Source organism: Orussus abietinus, unplaced genomic scaffold, assembly GCF_000612105.2.
Source record: "Orussus abietinus isolate OABI.00-Male unplaced genomic scaffold, Oabi_2.0 scaffold12, whole genome shotgun sequence".
NCBI classification, from domain to species: Eukaryota; Metazoa; Arthropoda; class Insecta; order Hymenoptera; family Orussidae; genus Orussus; species Orussus abietinus.
The window spans coordinates 2,006,720-2,025,977 of record NW_019395990.1 but is presented as its reverse complement, the minus strand read 5'-3'; the positions used below and the strand labels follow the sequence as shown (position 1 = coordinate 2,025,977).

Below are 19,258 nucleotides of genomic sequence, written 5' to 3'. Positions count from 1 at the left end.
CCCGTCGAATATCGTTACCGGGGCTTTTAGGGAATATTAAAGGTGAAGCTCCGCGAGCGAGGGGTAGGTTTTCACGCGGAAGCGATATCCGTTCCGATATCTCGCCGAAAAACGCACCCCTGACGCACCCCCTGTTGACGCAGCGACGAGAGCGGACTCAAGGAGCCCCCAGAGGGGGCGACCACCCCCGCGAGGCTTCGACGTTTCCGAAACTAATTAATCGGACGAAGGGGACCGACGTCGCGACCCCCCGCGAGGGGTGAATCTCGTTAATCCATCGTGAGTCCGAATCGAATCATGGCTCTTTAAAATCCCCGCCTTTTTGACAATTTCTTCTCCGTGGCTAATATTTTTTTTCGCATACGTCGTATAAGCCACCCCATATTTCGGGGCATCTTTGCACGGGGATGATCTCCCTAAAATGATGCCCTTGTTCCGTTTCTCTCCCCATCCAGTTTATATCCTAATCAGGTCCTTTTCGTTCCATCTCGTCCCCTTTCCACGTCCGTCTCATCCTCTCCCTTTTCCACTTCCACGGTTCTTCTCGTCTGCGGCATCCTGACCGGATGCTCCATGGGGTCCATAGACTCGCTTCTCCAGGGTGCAGGGAACGCGCTCTCGGAACCCTTTCGTTTGCCTATAATTCCGACCCTCTCGATTTTCCCTCTCGGTGGCTCTCCCGAAATTACGTTGGAAAGCGATTGGCCTTCTGCCATTCGAACGGATTACGGAGGAGCAGGTCCTGGGCACGTCCTGTCTGGAAAATTGATTCCGCGCTTCGGGTTACGTAGGAAAATGCAAGGTACATGGAGCTCGAGCGAAATATTAAGCTCGACGACTGCCTCGGGGATGGAGGTCCTGGATTTATGGATGCAATCATTTTTTCTACGCGACTCTTCGTCGCTCCACCCGCCAATGGTACAACCACCCCGTTCGACGACGATTTATGGGCTTACAAATTGCCCCCCCCACTTTTCCCTCCGAGAAGCCTCTTTTTACACTTTTTGGTCGTATTCTCTTGTACTTCCCCTATTTTCGAAAAAATAAACCGTTATCTTGGAACCTCCTATAAATGTTCCCAGCCTCGTGGCCTACGGATACGGTTTCATTCTGCAAGATTCTAGAGTAATGTATCTACTCTTCAAAATTTGGTGAGGCTCACGGAAGGAAAATAACTTTTTTCGAATTTCTCCCTGAATTATTCTTCATCGCGGCGAGAGGTGGTTTACAGTCCCGCGGATTACCCGGTACCCCTTTTTACTCGGAAACGCGTTTTTTAGGCGTCCATTTGCCCTGCCCTTTTTTTAATCATGCCAGAAGCTCTCCCGACCTCCGGCGAATTTACGCGCCTCGCGGAAAGGTGTCTTGACGGTCCTAAAAAGTATGCCCTAATTAATTAAGAGGCCCCTCGAAGACGTTCTGCGAAAATTCAAGAAAAATGGAAAAATCCCTTTTCTCTCGCCAATTTGATGAGAAAGTTCTCCGTTCGGGTATTTTGCCAAATAAGGCGGGACGTATAGTCGGTGCTAATGCAGTTTGTAATACAGACTTCCACTGATGTTAAATTCATGGCGTAGGACTCGGGACTCAATGGGATTCGAAAATTATTCAGAATATACAAGAGGGGTGGTTTGCCTCGCGCATAAATCTTTTAAAGGAGCATCGGTTCTTTGTGTCGCCAGTTTGTGCGTGTGCGCATTGATTTTCATTCTTTTTTTTCTTTTCCCCGTTTTTATTCCGTATACTCCGAAGGGTGCCTCGAGCTAAGAAGTCTCCTTATATTCGCAGGCTTGTCGGCGATTTATACGGCCTTAATCGGTCGGGGCTCGTACTTACGCAACGAGATCTTCAATAGCACCCTCCCTAATAATCTGACTAACGTGGAAGTAGGTTTTCGGAGGGTTGAACTCGAAGGGGAGAGAAATGGAATATTTCCTCCCTTCGCGCCGCAAGTTGGCACGCAGCTTTAACGAAACGCCATTTACAAAGTGCCGAAAGTCCTTATTTTAAAAAACTGTCCGAACAAAAAACGGCACTCGCTTCCGAATTTAATAATGCAACCTTTGGAGGAAAAAATCCCTTCCTGAAATTTGCATGGAGATGAATTTTGCGCTCGAGGCGTATAAAAGTAATATTGCCGTAGGAAATGACGTTTATGGGTATTTAAAGGGATATTAAATACACCACTTTGTACGGATTTTATTTCACTCTGAATTCACGGATCTCGAGACAAGCAATCCGTGTCTTTGCCTAAACGTTTGCAGGGAAATCTAATCCCGCCAAACGTTTGTTCCCATCGCGTGATTTAATCGTCCAATTACTTGGCTGTAATGCATTTACCTCGGCGTGCCCATTACTCGACACTTAGAGAAGAGTATACGATTAAGACCCTGTATTCCCGGACCACGAACGAAAACGAGGATGCAAATAATTGAAATTCCGAATGCGGTATTTACCTTTTTGTCCCTATCACCCAAACAATTGAACGGACTGCTGTTATTTGGCGCTTCAAAATTCGTTATCAATTATTCGCGTCGGAGGTTTGCACAAGAGATCTTAGTCAAAAAGATTCGGAACAATGTAGATCAGGGCGATGGCGAATTTCACGAAGGGGGATCAATTATCGACGGTTGATAAGTATCGGCGCCAATCAGTTGCGACTCGATGGAGCATCCTTTGGGAGTGGTTGATCGGGTTGACGAACCCCGGGACTTCGGTAACGAGGCTCCCTTTTAATTGCCTATTTATGTCCCCATTCCCCGGGACTAAGTATAGGAAACTCGGCCCCGAGGTCCATAAAACCGCAAGAGAGGAACCGCGGGAGGATGCGAGGAAAGAGAAGAAAAAAATGATTCGCGTAAGGACTCGGCTCTGCCGAGGGCCGATCCCTCGGGTTCGGGATCCGGGATGGGCGAATTCAACCGGGATGGGTCCCCAGGCCTTGGCGGGGAATTTGCATGGGTAGAAATAAAAGTGCGATGCATCTAGGCGACGTCGGGAATTTCCTTTTGCCCGACTACCAGACGAAGGAGGAGCCGAAACGGGATATAACCTCGAGGAGGCCGGGTCGGGCAATTTTTGCTCCTCTTCCCGATGCTCTTCGGGGACTCTCTGGTTTCTTTTTTTTTCCTTCTTGTTATTTCAAGGGTCTGGTCCAAGTGAAAAATTCATTTTACGGAAATTCTTGACTCGAGGATCTTTTTTATTCGAGGTGAGCCATTTTTGTCAAGTAACTCGGGAAGAATCCTAGGAAGTGGTGCGAGCTCGACTTCGAGTTACGAAAGACGCGGAAGATTCTCTCGTGTGCATTTCTTTTGCGAGCGGTCGAACAAATGTGGGTCACGGGTGTCTCTCTGGGATGGGACGAGAAAAGAAAAATTAAGACTGCGACGTGCAGGCGTCGAAACTCCTCCTTCCCCCCAGAAAGAAGAAGGTAACCCCTATTTCTCAGATGGCGACGAAGGGGTTGCACGAGCGCGAGAGTTCCTGCGAAGTGGAGCGACCATCCCCGGGTTATTTAATAATATTCAAAAACGATACGGCTAAGGGAAGGATCGGACTAATTGGAGAGACGCGAGGAACTCTCATTAGCGATTAAAATGCCGACACCGGAAAAAAAATCGTGAAACTTACTCGGGCAATTAAAAAGATAATTTTAAAATGGCGTCTTTTCGCAGTCGAGTCGAGGGGCACAACGTTAGCAAGGGTCTTTTTATAGGGATAAGGAAATGTGGGTCATGTCGGTCGATGTCGGTCGGGAAAGAGGAGCAAGAAAGGAAAAATTAAGCCTGTCGTGGGGGGTGACAAAACGTTTCCTCCTGGGCAAGAAGAGGAGATCGCAACCCCTACTTTCGGGCAAGACCGAGGGGCTTGCTCGAATCCTTTGTATCTACAAGCCCCGACGCGACGGTCTTTCCGCTTCTCGCTTTGCTTCGGGCCTTGGCGAGAATCTCGTAAATATTTTAAAACGACCCTCCAGACGGAGCTTCTCGAAAGCCTCGCGTGTGTCCTCTCTTTTGCAACCCCTCGAAAAAGAGTTACGTCACGAGGAATTGCCGATAGGTGCACTTGTCGACGCGCTGATGACGCGAACAAGCGCCGTCCCAAAATTTGGAGGAAATAACTCACCATAAAAATACAGTTTCTCGATTTCACGTACCGTTCATTTTCAGTGAATATTTTTCCCTTCTCAGGAATTTTATTTCGGGTTGATAATTAAATTTCTTCGGGATGCAAATTGGGGTGGCAGGATTTTTAGAAAGGATATTTTTATCGATCGCGGTGATAAAGATTTAATTACGCGCTCCGGAGGAATTCCGAATAGCGATATCGATCCCCGACGATCGACTTTGGTGGCACATGTATGACTCGGGTGGTACATATTTTATCAACAATGTGTCACTTGGAAATTTCAAGATATCGAGAATATGGTAACAGGGCAAGTCGAGAGTGAACTCTTGACACATATCACCGGTCAGGACTGTTCGGAAGTGTTATCGGTCCGGCCGATAACCGGCCGCTGTTATGTCACACATTGAAAAGGTAAATGCACTTTCTGATATGCATTACGCGGCACGTATTTGCGTCAAAATCCTACATTTTAGACTCTAGACGTCTGTCGTGGAAACGAGTTCGCCACTTCGTCCAAATGGTTCCATAACCCGTCATATTGAATCGTTCGTGAGTCCTGACGTGAATAATGCGAGTTGACTCCCTAGCCGAAGAAACTAGGAAATAATTAACAATTTCCGGTACATTTGACAAACACTGTAAATCACAGCTGACGAAGTAATTATCGAACGTCTCGTTTCAATAATAATTTTTTTTTTCTTTGGCAATATTCTATGGCAATGTATCGACGCAAATCATCCTTGTAGGGACTCGAGGAGGAAAGAGGAGCGTTCGAAAGGAAGCTCGTCCGATCTGGGACCGAAAGCGAGAAACTTTTCTCAAATTTGCATTTCAAAACTTGATGGCTCGGAGGCTTCATAGGATATTCAAACGTTCTCGGCGATGCCAAAGAATCGCATTTATATGTGAGGTTTGGTCGTTTGAACTCATTCGGGGGTGATCGTCTGCTCCCGTCTCTACGGCTCCCCCAGGAAAAGGGAACGGGGGAAAGGGGTAGATGGAAAAAGAGACGAGCTCCGGTCGCCGTAAAATGAGACGAAAAGGGAGAATAAGGGCAAAAATGGCAAAAAGGAGCCGCCGTTCACGAAAATCCCATCTAAAGATAGCGATGACGCGAATGACAATGAGTCACGTGAGAGTACAAGGAAAGTGCACCTAAATTAGACGACTTTTTTTCGAAAATGCAATTGACCCTGCAGTTCCCGACTGACAAGTCTAATACAAACTGACAGCACCTGCCAGAATCGATATCTGCATCGAAAAAAACAGAAATCGATTTAGAAGATATAAAATGCGAATACGCGAACGTTCTCCACAGAAGATAGCGAAACCACCCTAGAACGAAACACCGCAAAAAAGGATATTCGGTTACTTTTAATACCGAAAACTTTCCATCGGCGTAATTTAAGCCTCTTTTTAATCGCTTAAAAGGTCCGAGTCGAGAGCCCCGTCCAAAATGAAATTCTGGCTGGACGGTGCCTCCATCTCCTACAATTAGGCGTTCGAAACGCTTTCAGGAAGATATGGTTTTCGTGTGCCCCCTCTTTTTTTTTTTTTTTTCTATTTCGAGGCCACGCCCTTAAAACACAGTTTTACGTCGGCCACCCCGCGAGGGTCGCATTTAGCGTCTCCCTTTTTCCTCGACGCTCCTAATCTCTACTTGACACGAACCTGATATTTCTGAAAGGGGATCGCTAGAGAAGTCCCGATCGGTATTCAGGCCGGACCGTTTCGGCACGCCCTGAAACCTCCAACCCCTTGAGATAGCCTATACCGGGGATAGCCCAACAAATTATAACTTCTCGCTTGCCTGGCGACGCTATTAGTTGCTCATAGTTTGGCAAAGGGTGGCATAATTGAATGCGCTCCCCTTTCGCTGAGGATCTCCTCTCCTGTGTACAGGACGAGGTAAACCGGGAAAACCGGGATGAAGGCCGGGACGGAGCTACGGTGTGCAACGCGACGGAAGAGGACGGACATACGTGTCGGAAGGTAGATGGGAAATTCGGAATTTTCACCCCCAAGGCCGAGTCATCCCCCGAGTGTCACTGGATTTCGCCACACCCTCTCGCCGAGGGGTGGCACCTTTATTTCCGGCTTCCACGTGGTGCCACCGTAATTTCCGCCCGTTTTTAATTCACTCTCGAGATTTTCCCGAGGGTACCACCGGAAATTCCCTCCGACCTCGAATCATACGAACTCGATATCGGCCGTGAGATCGCGCCGTATACGAAAAACGGATCCGTACCTAATCGGTATTTAAAAAGAAAGAATCCTCGGATACAACTTTCCCGAGGGATCGATTAATAAACCGGGGCATGAAATTCCCTCATCCGTTTTTTCCCCGGACTCTCGAAAGGATAAAGGCCCGCTTCCTTTTGGCGAGGAGCAAACTGCCCAGAAAATCGGACGATATGAATTTAATGGCACTTGATTACGCTTTAATGGAGCCTTCTTTGCATACGCGCGGCACACCGACGAGGCTTTAATGTATTCCACGCTACCGGCAATTTGGTCGCATATCGTAAAGTCGAAACGACGCTACGGACGCATAAGGACGCTCTCGGAATTCCGCGGATGGCCGATTTTATCGCGCGCGGAGATTTTCGATAAATCGATAGTCCAACGAGATATGTAGTGCCCGCTTCCGAGTGGAACTTCGACGGGGAAGAAAGGACCGGCTAGTCGGAAGAGTTACGCGTTTAATTTGCCTGTAATTACTTCCGTAACGGCTGGTCGGATGGCCCGGTTATACGACGAGCGTTTTCACCGATCGAACTGGTCCTCTCGCTCGATTTCACCCCGTAAAATTAATTGGACATCCGACAAATCCCCGATAGATTTCGCATCAGGCGTCCCGATCGTCCGCGCTGCGATTCCTATTTTCTCCCATGCGAAAAATAATCAGAGGGATCAGCGCTAATTCATGGTTTATTAATCGGTATCCATTTTAATTGCATCCGATTTAATTGCACCGTGGGTAAATTTAAATGGGAATCGCGATATTTGCTCGCAAAGTTTATTCGGCTTCGGGTAGGTTTTTATATCAGCCGGCACCGAGTTTATTGTTAAACGTATGCACCGTAAGTACGGTATACACTCGGTTTAAGTGCACTTTCCGCCGGTCGCAAATACCCTGACGGAATGCAAACCTGTCCGAAGAGTCCTGGGCAGGGCGTTTCGCGATAACCATAGCTGTAATCAAAGCAGAAGCTACCCCCATATCATCGTTATTACTGGCCCAGCCTCACCGCAATAAATTATGGGGGTTGGTCCTCCAATGGGCTCTCACCTCGATGGCCGTTCCTTGCCGACAGACCAAACACTAACGAGGCCTTGTCTCTCCGCCGTGACCCTCGCTACTGACGATAACTAACTCTAACCCTTCTCGAAAGGGCCGGTGATTTGCGGTTTACAGTCCTGTCCGTGTGTGCCAGCTCGATGAACCTGTACCTCACACGCGAACCCGTACAGTGAACGCGCGACCGAGGGTAAAGCGGAATAGTAATTTTTTCCACGTTTAAAAAACCTCCCCTGAACCGAAGAAATATTTCGTTAATTAATCATTTTCCCTCAAACTGGAATAAATTGGATGCAACGATTTTCGGAATGGACAATCTGAGTTCGAGTGAAATTATATGAATTAATTAAATATTTCTTTGCTGCGAGGAATTTTTTTTTCTTCCACGGTAGATGGATTAGCATGTCCCTTACAAATTGCTCGCGACACCTGAATTCGAATCGTTCGAAAAACCTTTAATCGAATATTATTCAGCGAAAGGGGGAATTCTCCCATAGCGAGGGCGACGATCGAGGGTGGCGGACAAAAAAATATTATCTCGCACCCCGGAGTACAGGATGAATACGTAAATTTCAGGGGTGAATGATCTACGGGTTTGGCCAGAAGCTGGGCTCACCATAGGCATTCCGGAAGCCATTCGAGCATCGATTTCGCGAGTTTGATGGATGTCTCGGTGCTCGAGCCTTCCTTTTGTTATGGAACACTTTCATGGGGGATAGTTTGCAAGATAGTTATTTACGCACGGTGCCTGGATTTATGGCGCGATGTAAGATATCGACGTATCCCGTGCACGAGTTAGACTTATGGGAGCCTGTAGCCGAAGCCATAAATCCCCCGTAACGCAAACTCACCGGTAACTGTTAAGAAAACGCATCCCGCGAAATAGAGAATTCCGTAAGTTCGAGTTGAATTATTTTTTTTATTCGCAATTTTTCTCAATTTAATTCCAAGTTTATTTCGAGGAGGCACTCGATGTGTTTTTTAAAGCCGTCGATCTTAACATATCGACGACGAGCTCTAGGTCTCGTTAAAGACGGATAGCTCCAATTTCTTGATTAGGGTGATAATAGCGTTAAAGTCATCTTTTGATAGGCCTACGAGTTTAATTCGATCCCATGGTCGAGGAGCTAATGGCCTGTCGAACGGATAGGGCGGAAATAATACGACAAAGAAAAACAGATTTTTGATCTTATCGGATAACGATTACACGCCAATCAGCGCCGGCGACAAAGACAAACGAGATGCATGCGTCATTGCGTGGGAAATCCTGGCTTGGGCTCGGACTGTTTCCTTCATTTTTTATCGCCCTCCGAGAAGTATTACAAATTTCATTTTGCAAATTGTACCGTGAATCTGCAAATTACGGGACGACCGAAGGAGGAGACTAACGTGGCTAACGAGCACCCAAGACGCCGCTTTCAGGGAAGGGACGTTAAAACGCTCATGGAAATCATTCCGAATTATGGAGATGAAGTCAGTCCCTGCCGACGGGTAGGTCGGAATAATTGGATTAAGAAGCTGAAGAGAATCGACACGGGCAATCGTGTCTCGCGGAATTTGCGGTTCGTTACTCCACCGCCTTAACGAACCGCCTCGCCTTACTTCGGACCTGACATTGCATCGGATCGTGCAGAAAATTATTACAGCGTTTGCAGCTTAAGAAGACGCTTTGTTTTCAATTAGAGGTGCTCTTGAAATCCCTCCTGTTACTAAATACAGGATATTGGAAAATATCGTGGAGGGAACGGGAAAAAAAAATCAGGTCTTGGGGGGCGATTTGTCATCCCCTTAAATCGAATCTCCAAGACGGTCTCGCTGGGGGGTGAAGGGTGTTCCTTGGTCTCTGGAATATAAATAACGCCTCTCGGCTCGCTTTCGACTCCCGTTGAATTTTGATGGTGAATTTTGATGTTGCAGATCCGTCGCCGCCGAGGACCGTCTCAGGAGTTTTCGAGGCCGAGGAAGTCGTGGAGAAGGAGCGAGGCCGCGCGTAATGGCGTCGCTTAGTATGGTAATGCCAGTCGGAGAGACACGCACCTGAAGAGCCCTAACGAACCGTACGAAACCCAGTGACGCGTGTATATTAATAATGATCCCGTCGGGGAACGGGAAACTGACACGCGTCCTGAGAAGTCAGTGAGTGTCGTCGACCGCTGCGTCGACGGTTGCAAAGCCGAGGCGATAACACGAGTTGATAAGTCGAATCAGAGGCGTCGCTTAGATCGAAGAACCGAGGATCTTCCTAGCGAATAATTAGCAACGACAACAGGAACGAATCCGAGGTCCGAATAATTAAGAAAAAAATGAAACATTAGAAATTAGCGAATTCGCGGGTGATCGTCGAAATTCCAATTTTTTTTAGAACGAGGGTACTTTATCGTACTTTATTTCGGGTAATCTGGACGGTAAAGGGTAATTCCTTGGTAATTCTTCCCGGGGGAATTAAGACCCGTGAATCACCGAATTAATTCCAAAGAGTCCGTTGAGTCCACTCATAAAGTGTCGCAATCGTTCGGCAAAGAGGGAAAATGCGTATCTCCGAGTTTTATTAGCCCACCGGGAGGGATTAATTCTTGAAACCTCGGTATATCCGAATGATCTCGCGGATGAGGTTTGACCTCGGGCAAACTTCATCCGAGCGTTCCGAAAAAGTGATGGTTTAGGGAGAAACGCGTCGTCGCCGCTGACGAGCTCGGCCAGATAATGGAGGCCTCGCTCGAATCTCCCCCGAATATTCTTAACGAGGAGGACGAAGAGTGAAGTGACGTGAAATGGACGAGTGCCTCGGCGACTTCGCGCCGATCGGGACCGATCGAAGCGCCGTGAAGTCGATCCCCAGGTGAAGCTGACCGATTGGCGATCGAGGAAGAGCTGCTCTCAACCGAAGATGTTCGGGACGAAGCTGCGAACGTGGATGGAAGCGCATATAGGGCGACCGAAGAAAAAGAAAGACCGCAAGAAGGGCGAAAAAGCCTTCGACTCGAGCTGCAACTCTCCCTGCGGTTACGGCGCTGATCGATCCCCGGCGCTTCACCAGGTAACTACATTTTTCCTCCAATTTTTGTTTCCCCTCAAGAACCTGCCAAAATTGCATTCAGAACCTTCCATGTCACTTAATTACACCTGGTCATGGCAACGTAAGGGGAGAAACGAGGCATCTCGGAGTGGGATGATTCGCCCGTTTTGATTACGGTATATTTGTAGAATTTTTCTAATTATGCAATATTCTCGGGGCATTCACGAGTCGGCCTTCGCGTTTCTCCCCGTTCCAAAGATAGCACTGGCGGTTATTTCCGTCGAGACCTGCCGAGAACACGTTAAAAATGATACGAGCTGTTTCCCTCGTGTGTCCAAAAATGGCGCGTTTTCTTGTACTTCCTCTTTCGGAGATCAAGTAGAAACGAGAAGGGAGTTTCGCTTTGCCGGCGATTCTCGGTATCGAGGGAGGAGATTCCCGTGCTCGATATCCCGGGTACGGTTTTAACGGCGACTCCAGATTAGCGATTGTCTCCTGGGGATTGTTCGCTCTTTGTGGACAGTGTCCCCTTTCGCCGCAGCCTCGATCGTTGCACATTTGCTCACTGCACGCGAAGCTTTGCTCGCTGCAAACGAACCCGGGACAGAGGGGATTAGTCCAGCGTATGGAAACATGCGCCATTATTAAGGGATACGTTGGCGCACATTGACGATCTCCTGGATTATTGCGTATGAATTTAATAACTGCCTCGGTTGCAAAACTTCTTGGAAACTTATCCACACATGTTTTTTCATACGATAATAATTATTTTAACGTCACGGTTATAACGCGTAACGGGAGACTCGGCTCAATTAAGGATGAATTTTTTCCTTTGTCAAATTTATATCCTTCGCTTTTGGGGGATTTTCTCTTTTTCGTTGTGGCCATAATTTTTTCCTGTACGTGGCATTTCTGGAATCGCATCAAATTAGGGTTCAGTTATGCGCGGGCTGGCCTCGAAAATCCATGATACCCCCCAAGGGTTGTTCTCGCTTTCCCTGTCCTCCCTTTCGTCGCCGTCTATTTTCCCTTCTCGCCGGCGTTTACTCATTGTACGTGGTCCTCCGCTAATAGACCTCCGTTCCGACCCTTTTGTGCGAGCCGGCTACGAGAGAGGATTTGCCATTCTCCTCCAAGGTCCGCGGAAGAAATTTCCACTCGGTCCTCTTTGCATCCGCTCTTCCGTTCCGGTGTCTCTTGGGGTCTGCCTACCCAATTAGGGGGCACCGTCGACCCTCCTTCCTCGCTGCTTTACCCCGTTGTACTTTACGTAAAAAAACGCCTCCCCATCTGTGAGAGAGCGCTTATCGAGGACAAACTTATTTACCCAAAAAAAAATAATTCATCTCGACACCATTTGCTCCCACTCGGAAATTTTTTCTTCTCTAATTTTCCAATAAATTAAATGTATACCCATCGCAATTAAATGTACATTAACGGTTTAACGTCAGAATTTCAACGTCAATAATAACGCACAGATTTTCCATTGCGCGGTGATATTTTATTTTATAAAATAAAACAAGAAGTCACGTTCTTCGAAATCTGCATTGTCTTCGCCTTCGTTCCCGTCAAATTCTCGTCGTTAAATTCCGATATTTATTTAACGTTATCGCCAGTCCCCTTCGCGGCTTTCCTCGGTGTTCCATTGTTCCTCTCTCGGGAGTTGTCTTGCCAATTAGAGGGCACTACGGAGTCTCCTCACGGTTTACCGCTTATGTACTCGCACTTCGCCTAGGTAAGGCGCCACTTACGCAAGAGGAGGTGTAATCTTGAAAAGAGTGCGAGGAAGTGGGAGAAAGTGCGAGAAAGCCCTGGAGATATCAAATCACTGGAGGAGGTCGTGGTAAAGGGATGCGGCTTCTTTTACGAGAGGATCGATCTCGGGCATTGCGACGATTCCGAAGTCGCTTTACGATTCTCCTCCCCCGGGACCGTTTCATATTTCCAGGCTCGATCGGTAATAGATATCGGTCGAATACACTTATCGGGGAATTGCTTTCCCTCGGCTGACCCGGATCGCTTTCTTCCGGTTCGCCGTGCTCGAGGGTGCATTTACGTCAAAGATGCGAAGCCCGGAGTGGCTGAATATCGAGAAATTTACTTATTTCCTATTTTCACCCGACCGAAACGCCGATTGAAATTGAAGCAATTAATATTTTATCAATTAATATCAAGGATTTCCTTTTTTAATTACCACGCTGAAATGCATATTCCTTTACCGCAGGTGCACCCGCTCAGCTCGCCGGCGAAAAACGTCGACGGGATCCACCTGCAGACCGCCAGCTACACGACGGTGACCACTTCTTCGGGGACTTCCGGGACTTCCGGCGGGGCCGGAAGTGTGAATCTCTCGTCGCCGGAGAGCGCCTACAGCACGGGGTACTCGACGGACGGGACTTCTCCTGGGACGAGTTTCCCTCCCGAGTATTATATCAACATCAGGACGGGCACGCACTACTTCCAGAGCGGCAAGGCCAGGGCGAAGAAGGTCGGCGAAGGACCGCAGCCAGGGTCGCAAGGATCGCAAGGATCGCAAGGATCGCAAGGACATGGAAGACCCGAAGACCGGGGCCAGACCACGGATTGCGCGAACACGGCGAATATGACCAAGGAGAACAAACCGAGCAGGGACGTCAGGACGAGCACGCCAAATAAGGTGAGACCAGAATCATCGAGGACGAGGTGGATCCTTTAATCGCCATCGAGCTAAATGGCGCCGGGAAAAATTTAATTAGGCTGGATGAACCCTGCCGGATGCAAAGCAAAACGCCGAGGTTTACTTTAAAAAATAATATTTACAAGGTGGCTGCCGTTAATTATTTATAAGGAGACTTACGAGGCGTTTTAAGGGGTCTTGGGAAGGAGAGTCGGAAGGTGGGTGTCTTGGTTATTTTCTGGTGATCCCGGGAAAATTGGAGAAGGGTAGTTTGCGTAGACTGTTTTGATTGGGGAACAGGTATCAGGAGGATCGGAGCAAGGATTCTGGATATTGGCGTAATCTGTCTCGGAGGTCCTTTAATCCTGACGAGATGGAGCTTACGGAAATGCCGCATCTCTGGGAATCGGGCACTCGGGATGCCGAAGAGGTGCAGTATCTGGGAATCGGTTTCGATATTCCTTGTATAATGAGAGAAAGCGACCAGGCGCGGAAATGGAATAGATACGTATCTCGCAGGTCCTTTAATCGCGACGAGGTCGAAGGCGGAGTCCAATTGCAGAAATTGGACGCGAGGGATGTGTCAGGGCGGAGGAAATAATACCAGAGAATTACAACGCCGGTTCTCGTTGTTGGGGATCTCAAAGTAAAGGACCTGGCGCTCTTCGAGGGGAAGCCGAGCAATCGGGCGCGGAAGACGAAGAAGAGATTTCAAATTCCCCGTTGAAGGTAAAAATAGAGGCAACGATGCGCCTTTCAAAGCGCAAGGAAATATTCCCGACTAAATTACATAAAGGGACACCTTATTGGACTCCAGAAAATTGCAACCGGAAGAAGTAGTCGAAGAGCCATCGCTGTCGCGAAGGTTTTCGACGATTTTCTTTTTGATAATGGAATTTCCGTCGGGCTTAAAGGACCTTCGCTACCAAACTTGAAACCCGAAACTTGTAATTGACTTACTCGGGTTCCTCGGAGTCTCGAGGTCTGTCTAAAACGTCGTCTCCTGGACGCCGGGGCGTTCAGACTTTGGCGTTACGAGTTTGCCTTCGCTAATTACACCGACTCTCCTCAGACACAAATGTCTGATGGGTTTCGGAGTGGAAAGTTACTCCAATCGAACGGTCCTTACCCCTACCACGAAGTGTCATATTTTAAAAAATTCTTTGCTTCTCTCCCAGAGATATGAAATCTGATATTAATATTCATATGAAGAGCATCTATGCAAAAAACGAGAAATATCCGTCCGAATGAATGGAAACGCGGAAGTTGCAATTACCGGGGCCAAAATGCAGCCCGAGATTAGCATCGTCTCCCGAATGCATCTTTTTTCACTTTGAAGCCCTTTCCTTCGGTGACAGGGCTTTGACGTTGCAACGGCGTCGCTTTGATGGAGGTGCAGCGCCGGTGCGGCGTCTCGTTGCATCGGTGCGATGCATCAATTTTAGAGCACTGCTCGCATCAATTTTAAAACGACCCCCCTATCGCCCGGGGCTCTGCCACCCTGGAAATGCAGCTTGCACCCAGGGGTGGTTTCGTGAAAACGACGCTGCACGTCCCGGTGCATCGGTGACGACTGCAACTGCATTTTGCGGGTCTACCAGATCATTATGCATACATATAATGCAATAAAATTTAACTACGTATAATGCATATTCAAGGAAAAATTCGCCACGAGAAATTGCATCGAAATCCCACGGCTTGCATGCGTGCATTAACAAATGAGGCGAAATAACGTCTTCAGGGGATTTCGGGACGCTTTTGCGATACACGCGAAGTTTCTCATTTCGTGCACAAATCGCAGGGGAAATTATCGACACGGCTTGCCGGATCGATCGGTTAATGGCGCCTCGTTGCAATCCAAGCTGCGAAATTTGACTCCCGAAAGGAAATTAATAAAAAGTAACGAGAATGGTGCTATCGGACGGGATTTACGCGAACTCGGGGAACGGCTTATCGGGACTGTTTCGGATTTTTATTTCTCCCTATCGCAGCCATTTCCGGGATAATCGGACGGAGGTGCAATGAAAAAAAAACGAAAAAAAAAAACGGGAAAAGCAGGATAAATCCGAGCGAACACGTGGAGCTCGAGCTCGCCTATAATCGAATTCCCTGATAGAGCGGAAGGATTTGCCGAGATTTACGCCTCGGCGAATTTAACGGGATGTAATTTATAACAAAATCGTTGACGTTGGATGGAATCGTTATCGAATTCGCCGGCAACGCCCTCGTCGGTTCGCGTCAAAGGCAACAAAGCACGAATCCGCTCGGAAAAAGGAATCTCCCTCAGAGGAAAAGTTCGATTTCTCGAGTGGCGGAGGTCTCCGCCTCCCTCGCCCTATTTCTCTCTTATCGAGCCCCGTCCACCCGATAGAGCCAGACGATGCAATCGAAACGATCTAATTACCGGTGATTGCGGCCTCTCGCGAAAAAGAGCCAATCCAAACAAAGGTTCCAATTTCCAGAAGTCCACTTCGCCGGGACGATTGCGTCCTCTCCAATTTTCGTTTCGCCGCCAAAGTGAAATATTTCCCCTTGGTCGAGCGACCGTTGTCGGGTAATAATTAAAAATCGGTAAAATACGGTAAAAGAGGAAAAAAATATAACCAGCCGATTTTCCGTCGCACGGATGAAAAGGGAAAAGAACGGAATACATCGGTCGCAAAAGCTGAGTCGTAAAATCACTTATCACATTCCTAGTTAAATACAAGGTAGTTACGGGTGAACTCTATTTTTTTTCTCCTATTATTTTATAAAATCCTCTTCGTGGACTCTTGAAATTGTTCTCCTTGAATGTCTAAATTTCCTCCTCAGAATGGCGGCATCCAGGCCAACCACGCGAGCAAGCAACCGGCTCAGCAGACTCCGGCGCAGCAGCAGCAACACCCCCAGCAACAGCAGGAGTCCTCCCACCGAAGGACGGAGTCCTGCACCGTGGACTCGACCAGGAAGAGTTTCTCCGTGCCATCTTCTATTCCTCCTCCCTTGGTCTCGCCTCCCATCCAATCGCCCCGGCAACGATCTCGCATCCGGACGAACCCCTGGCTCTCGGCCAACTCTTCGGGGTCCAGCACGGCCGGCTTCAAGTCCAGACTGACCCTCGACGAGACCAGCAGCAGTTCCGGTCTGAAGCTGACCGAGTCCTCCGGGAGCGCCAGCGACGTCAACGTTAACAACCGCCGGGAGAACCAGGCAAGGAGGGAATATCGACAGGAGAGTCTCAGCGCTGGTCGTAGCCCGTTAGTAAACCAGAGTGAATTATTTCTATCGCTAGTTTCAACATAGATATTTAATTACGCTTATTTGTGGATGCCTGGAATAACGGAGACGCGGTTATTAGGGAATTTTTCGCTATCGGTTCTCCGACCGGGCGGATTGCTCGCGAGATATGATGATTTATTCGTTGCTGGATGTGTTTTTTCGTTTTTTAACGGTACGACCCGAGTTATCAAAGGAAGCTTCTAATTGTCTTCGAGAAAGTTTGGGCTGGATCTACTCGGAGGAAATGAAAAGAAGTTAGCGGTACGGGTTGAAAGGAAGGTGTCAAAAGTCTGATAAAAGGCGCGGCGGAGTTCCGCTATGGCGAAGGAGCTGCATTAAAATATGCAAATTAACGGCAGGGCCATTACGCGATATTTCTTTAATTATCCTGGAAACTCGCCTCATTGAGGGGAGTTCCAAAACTTTTCTTGCTTGTTATTTAGTAAGAACGCGGAGTCGTAAATCTATCAGAAGTTCCTTAGAAAGACGGTAACCCCCTCAGGGGTTTCGACTTTCCGCGAGAGAGGATAAATCAAATTTTTAATCACCTGGAGAGTTTATTCGGCATCAAAATTACTCGTTTCACTTTTATAGAGAACAGGGTCTAAGGACGGTAGGGGGTATTTGAATATTGCAATTTAAACAATCCCATCAATTCCGGCTATTTTAATTCGGCAATTAATATCAGCCCGACACTGACGAATATCTCTTTCCAATTTCCCCGCGAGGAAGGAGACCCGTTGAAGGGGTAAAGCCGGAACGTTGGATTAATTCGAATCGTCTAATTGACATTTATGAATTGGACCTCGAAATTGCTTTTCCACCGGGCGATGTCTATTCTAAATATTTCCTTCCTCGCCACTTATTCTCGCATGACAAGTCGTCGAAGCGTTCCGTAATGGTCGCTCGGAGTAATACGAGTTGAGTTATTTTCGTCAATTCTTCACTTTTCAGAAAAAAAAAAAAAAAAATAAATGTGAAGCATAATTTTCACACGTAAAATCGATTCACAGGTCGGGGGATATTTTTTCATATTTGTATCCTTCGTTGTCGGCAGGATCAACCAGAATTGGAGGATCTCCCAGGGGATGGAGGCGAGGCCGAAGATCCCCCTCGTCCTGCCTCGTCGCAGCAGCAGTAGCTCCTCGGCATCATCGGTGACCCGGAGTGCTCGCTCGTCGGAAGACGACATCACCCTGAACGAGATGATGGGAAAATTCGACGAGAGCTACGTATACGAAAAGGAGACCGACATCCTGTCGGACAGCGATCCGACCGACTGCGAGGACTACATAGACTCTCTGTCGGACGTCGACACGAGTCGAGACGGTGGGGACGAGAACGACCCCTTCGAGAACGACGACTTCGACTACATAGACAACGGGTCCTTCCTCGACCTGGACAACTTGGAATCCTCGGGTAAGCTCTCGTCCACCTGGAAACGTCGTTTGAATTAACATCGAATCGATACCATCAAGGCGAAGTTGGAGAAAATTCGATTTCTAATTTGGAACATTGACGACCGCAGGGGCCTTCCAGAACACGGGTCACTGTACCTACTTCACGTTCACCAGCGAGCTGAGTCGGCGAGGAACCAGGCTGAGAGAGTCCTTCCTGAAGAGGAGGAGCAAGGAGGACGCGGCGACTTACAAGGCAGGCAGCGCTCGGAGTAGCTGCAGGCGGCCGAGCATCAGGCACAAGAAACTCGACGAGAAGCCTACCGAGAAGCGGAAGAAACGCGCCTCGCAGCGCAGGAAGCCGCCCGCGGACAAGTGCGACGAGGAGACGGCGAATTTGAACCGCATCCTGGTGGAGCGGATGTTGCTGAAGAACTCGGGCTTCAACCAGCTGAGCCGCAGCGTGGGAGGCACCCCGATCTGCCTGCGCCGAAGGAGGCACGACGTGAACAAGAACGTGTCCCCGGCGAAGTACAGCGAGACCAAGACGCCCGTCTCGACGACGGCGGTGATCGAGCAGGAGGTGGTGAAGAGGCGTTCCAACTCCGTCAGCTACGTCAACGGCAACGTGGTGCGCAGACGGGTGACGGACGACACGTACATGGCGACGTTCGCGTCGGAGATAGCGCTGATGGAGGCGGACAGAGAGGCCGATCGGAAGTACCGGGAGCTGATCCTGGAGGCGGAGAACATCCTGGTGAACATGAAGAACCACTCGTCACCCGTGATGCCGTCCCCCCGGAAGATCCACAACGGGCTGGCGAACAAGCGGGTGGAGCTGATCAAGAACACCGAGCTGAACATCGAGCTGGCCCTTTCGAAGAGCAGGAACTCCCAGCCGGAGCTGCAGAGCGGGAGCATCAAGGACCTGGAGCACACGAGTCCTAAGAGGCAGTTCGCTCAGGCGTGCTCGCCCATCCACAGGTTCATGGAGAGGAATTTACCCGGCAACGGTCCGGTTTCCAGGGAGAGCTCGTACAGGCAGGAGGGGTCCAGGTGCCCGGGGTCGCCGATGATGCCCAGGAGAACCCCGCAGAACTCGCCCAGCAGGAGCCTCGTGCAGGCGCGGATCAGGATCAACGATCCCGAGACCAAGGAGGGCCCGAGGTCCCAGGTGACTCTCACCTACAACGGGGTGGCTTCCTGTAACTCGAACGGGCGCAGGGTCGAGGTATCCGATAGTAACCAAAATCATTGCATAGCTTCTTCGGCGAAAAGCGATCCTTCGGGGCCCAGGAAGGACGGGCGAGCGACGAGGACGACCAAGGACGAGGGTCCCACGTCCAGCTCGTCCGATTCCGAGGAAAAGTGCGACGCGAGGCGGAAAGCTCCGTTAATGACGTTCAGGTGAGTGATAGGCGAAACGCGAAGACGTTCTCGAGGCGTCTCCTGGACCGTCGATCGAGGACATCTCCTGGGAGTTCGGAGACCCGTGAATC

General features: G+C 48.9%; 1 protein-coding gene across 1 annotated transcript in view; it reads left to right on the top strand.

Annotated features, from left to right (window-relative positions):
* Positions 1-19,258, top strand: part of LOC105698840 — a 41,300-nt gene that overhangs the window by 21,157 nt on the left and 885 nt on the right. The window contains exons 2-7 of the mRNA XM_012423436.1: positions 9,350-9,443; positions 10,085-10,469; positions 12,673-13,104; positions 15,916-16,340; positions 17,420-17,781; positions 17,891-19,166. Coding sequence (XP_012278859.1) covers positions 10,320-10,469; positions 12,673-13,104; positions 15,916-16,340; positions 17,420-17,781; positions 17,891-19,166 — 2,645 coding nt within the window. The 5' untranslated portion in view covers positions 9,350-9,443; positions 10,085-10,319. The remainder of the gene's footprint in view (positions 1-9,349; positions 9,444-10,084; positions 10,470-12,672; positions 13,105-15,915; positions 16,341-17,419; positions 17,782-17,890; positions 19,167-19,258) is intronic.